Consider the following 4,461-nt stretch of genomic DNA (forward strand, 5'->3'; position numbering starts at 1 on the left):
GCAGAGACGGAGAGGTAGGTATATGTTAGGAAATAACATAGGCACAGGCTAATTATTACTAACTAAAATGCTAGTTAACGTTAGTATATAAACCTAAACAGCTACTGTAAGTTGAAACAGCCTTCGAGCTTGCACAATCGTTAGCCTATTTTTACAAAAACGTCTGTTACGGAGCCATAACGTTAGAGATTTTATACATTGCCATGTTTCTTTAGAAAAAACAATGGAAATAAAGAGTCTTTAAAGGCTTTAGATGTAAAGTTATTTGCTGTCGAAGTGACGTCAAAATGAATGGCAGTCAATGGGATGCTAACGGCAGGTGATGGCTTGGTAGCATCAAAATGGCGCCGTAGGAGCTACGCGTTGTGGTTCAAATTACCAATAAAGTTAAAGATTTGTCATGCATAATATCAGAGGTATGAGTTATGCACAACGTTGACTTCTGTTCTAGTAACTAGTAACATTAGAAAATATTTAAGATGCAATCATTATGTTGTTGACTTTATAAATGGCGCATATATTCACATTTTTCGTGTTTCTCAGCAGGTCCGGGAAGAAGTACTGGTCAAATTTGTCTTTCAGTTTTGGTTTACAAAAACCATGGATGTAACCAAATCTAATACAGTATCAGTTAAATATTAATAATTTAAATTTAAAGCACTACAGCCATGATCTGTGGTAAAACCTGAGGACTTAAGGTCCAGTGGAGAGGGTTTCTCACCTTGGCCTCCTCTATCATCTGAGGTGGTAAATGCAGACAGGGATAAAGAAAGACTCCCCCCATCCCAGGTTGGCAGTTCATCCCTGGTAAATCATTCAGGAACTCACAAGCACGCTGAGCATTCTGGGACAGAGTTGTCTGAGAGTGAAGGATCTCCTTTGATTGAGAAAAAAAGGACAAACGCTGAATGAAAAAGTACAAAAGCTGCTGTAGTTGTATTCCTCTAAAACTCCCCTTGTGTTGTTTTTTGTAACTTTCCATATAGTTTCACACTGCTTGGTCTGGAGGGAACTACTAGAACTGTTGGGTCTAGACCTACTCTATCTGTAAAGTGTCTCGAGATAACTCTTGTTATGAATTGATAGTATAAATAAAATTGAATCGAATATATTTTTTTAACAGGATGACTGTGCACGAGTGTATGTTAGAGTGTATGTTTTTTGTTTATTTCTTTCTTTTTGTACTTTTATATTCAACTATGGCACACCAAACTGTGTTGTACACAAGCGTATGCATTGACAACAAAATTCACTTCTATTCTGTTAAATGTTGCCTTACAATGTATAGAGCTGTTGATGTAGTGCATACATGTTACATTTTTTATTCTGTAAGAGACTGTGTTTGTCAGTATTCCTTTTGGATGAAATGTAGATTTCCTCCTACCTGTGTGTATGTTTTATAAGAAGGTTGTCCAGGTGTGGGCGGGTTGACCATGATCTCCAGGGCGAGCTGCGGTAAAACGGGAGGGCTGGAAGAGTCCTGCATACTTCTTAAATACTTCTGCACTGCTGGGTCCATGTTAATTACCTCCATATATCCTCCTCTCAGACCAGCCCTAAACACAGGGTGAGCACAGAGTATAATGTCTCTTCTTAGGCTGAATGTTATTATTTTTATATCTACATAACCATGTTTATTAACATTTTTTTGTATCCTCCAGGACTTTGACCAGGTTTGGTTCGGCTACTATAGGGAAAGATTGTGGTTTGGTTAAATATTTTCAAGGGAGAAAAAGCTGTCTCATGTCATGTTGCCTTTCTTAATATATACACAAACCAAACTACAATCCTTCCTTAAACTTAACCAAATTAATTAAAACAGAACCATTAACCATGCTTTAGTTGCAACAGGGGGATATCGCAAAAAACACATGAATGCTCATTTAAACCCTATTATAATGATAAAGAGCATTCATATATATTTCTTTAAAAATGTATTTGCTGTTGAAAATTTCAAGAATTGTTTGTCATCTTGAGATAGGGACATGATGATTATTTGTATGGCTTTTAGGCCTTTATCTGACTTAACAGCTGAAGACATCGGGGGGGGAGGACATGCACCAAAGGGCTGCAGGTCGTAGTCGAACCCCTACCTGCTGTGTTGAGGAGTAAACTTCTATACATGTGCGCCCTGAGCTATCTGGGCACACATATATAGAGTTTTCTTTAAGTTTATATTCCTATTTTCTCCATTTTTCGTCTTGTCTCTGCACATCAAACAGCCATGTCAACTTGAGAAAATGTGTGTGTACACATCAAAACACATCATTCAATTTGCATTCAGTCTAAAAACGTTGGATGCATCGGTGACCCCAACATGCCATAGTATCACATATATCCCAATCTGAAGGACGGTTTTCTTTCTTGATGTCTTCAGTCAAGCACAACCGGTGGAATACGGAAATTGGACCCAGATTTGGTTTTATTACAAATATTATCATTGTCTGAGTTGTTTGTGGACATCTGCAAGCATCTATATATCTATCTATTTATCTATCTATCTACACAAACTTTTGACTTTATCCCAACATTTAAATACTGTACGGTGCCTTCAAAGCTGTCTTGTCTTGGTGGTTTTCAGAAAGCTCGGGAGTCCTAGCCAAACCTACATGCTAAGAAATAAATCTGCAAAATAACAGAAAAGGTTCAGGCAGCTCAATACACAGACTTTGCCCCGTAATTAAAAAACGTACATCATGTGTGGCTACAGTTCAAATACAGAACATTTTTGGTTGGGCCTGTATAAAATTATCTAAGACAAGGCTGCCCAGTTACTAAACTTCTGAAAACAATAAAAAAAATCTTAAATGTCAAAAAAAATTCGACAAACATAAAAAAAGACAACTAAAACAAAAACGTAGGGCAAAACATTGAATAAAATGACAACGTGGACTTTTTTAATCTCCCAAAACCAACCTCCGTGGCCCACAAAAGTTATTGAAGCACAAATTATGCCGTTTTAAAAGTGAAAAAACAAGCGTACAAGTGTGAATCACACATTCGGCTAAATACTCACTCTCCCATGCAGGCGCTGGATACAGAGTGGAAGGAGACCAACGCCACTGTCTCTGAGAACTCTTGGTCCATCTCAAACAGGACTCTCTTATAGGAAATAAACTCCTTATCCTGTCCATACACGCTGTCCTGGTACACCTGGAAGGTTCAAGAGGACACGATAGAAAGGGACATTGTTTGAGACTAGAAACTGATGAGAACAACTTTTAGATGCCACATCACCTCCTCAGCCAACAGGACGAGGCCCTCGGTTGCAGCGAAGCGAATCACTTCCTCTATTGATTTCCTGTCTTGCACATGACCTACAAGGACAAATAACAGGGAGTATGGGAGATAATTGTGAAAAGATCAGTTAATGGAGCTACTGTATGTTGTATGTTGCTTCGACAATAAAAAAAATAATAATAATCAAAACAGAACTGTGAGAACTGTTGAGTCATCCCTCGTGTTGTCTTCCCGTTGAACACTTTTGTGGATGCTTTTTATCAATGTTATTAACTTTTTCTTACATTTTTGTCCCTTTTTTCAACACTTTTGATGCTTTTTTTCAAGGTCGGTCATTTTTTTACGTTTAACACTACGTAACACTAACTTATTAACTTTAGTTTTACAGTTACTTACTAGTGAGAATGTTTTTTATGTCAATCATATGCAGTGTTTGGAGTTACTGTGGGGTGGGGTGGGGTGGGGGGGAATGCTGGGGTAACTGAGTAGGCCAGGATTGATAGAGGGACTAAAAGGGCTGGGAAAATGGTGGGAGAGTTAAATACAGTGGATCAGGTCTATGAAGATCATCTGGTAAAAATGACACAGAAAATAACGAGAGACCCGGGTCCCCCTCTTCATGGTAATCTGACCTGCAGGGTCATAGATCGTAGTGGTAGGCTAAGACCTCCTGGGACACAAACTAAGCGGTATGCTCTTTCTGTTATACCTCAGGCTATTAGACAGCACAACAAGCACTTTAAACGTACATGTTTATAATTTTTCATTTATATATAGTATTTATGTATAATATTGTAGTGTATTTGTGACTTCATTTTGGAATTTATGGTCAATAAATCGTATTTATAGGAAATTATACCTAATGTTTGAGTTAGAAAAGCAGAAATTAAGAAATGTTTAGACTAAAATTAAAGGAATGGATGTTGATGGATAATCACAGACTTGAATATGTCAACTTTTACTCAACACTATTTCAAAAACACATATCAAATGATATAAAATTGAATAAGACGCCCCAAAATGAATGAAAGTAGAGATTTGTACTTGTGTGGCGTTGTGTGGAATCTGAGTTTTCATTTGCACGTCTAAAACCACCTTTGAAAGTACACATGTTCCACCAAAACAAGTTCCCCTTCGAGGGGTACTTGAACTGCGTCAGTGACGACACTAAGGGAACGCCCATAGTGTCGTCTCAGACGCAGTGTCTCGTTCCCTTATCTC

At 37.9% G+C, this 4,461-nt stretch overlaps 1 protein-coding gene across 1 annotated transcript in view; it reads right to left on the reverse strand.

The window, feature by feature from the left end:
* The window catches only part of LOC116695754 (alanine aminotransferase 2), a 10,991-nt gene that overhangs the window by 1,701 nt on the left and 4,829 nt on the right, over positions 1-4,461 (reverse strand). The window contains exons 7-10 of the mRNA XM_032526207.1: positions 3,238-3,317; positions 3,017-3,153; positions 1,385-1,556; positions 722-877 (exon numbers count right to left, since the gene is read on the reverse strand). Of these exons, the coding sequence (XP_032382098.1) occupies positions 722-877; positions 1,385-1,556; positions 3,017-3,153; positions 3,238-3,317 (545 nt within the window). The remainder of the gene's footprint in view (positions 1-721; positions 878-1,384; positions 1,557-3,016; positions 3,154-3,237; positions 3,318-4,461) is intronic.

Source organism: Etheostoma spectabile, chromosome 9, assembly GCF_008692095.1.
Source record: "Etheostoma spectabile isolate EspeVRDwgs_2016 chromosome 9, UIUC_Espe_1.0, whole genome shotgun sequence".
NCBI lineage: Eukaryota > Metazoa > Chordata > Actinopteri > Perciformes > Percidae > Etheostoma > Etheostoma spectabile.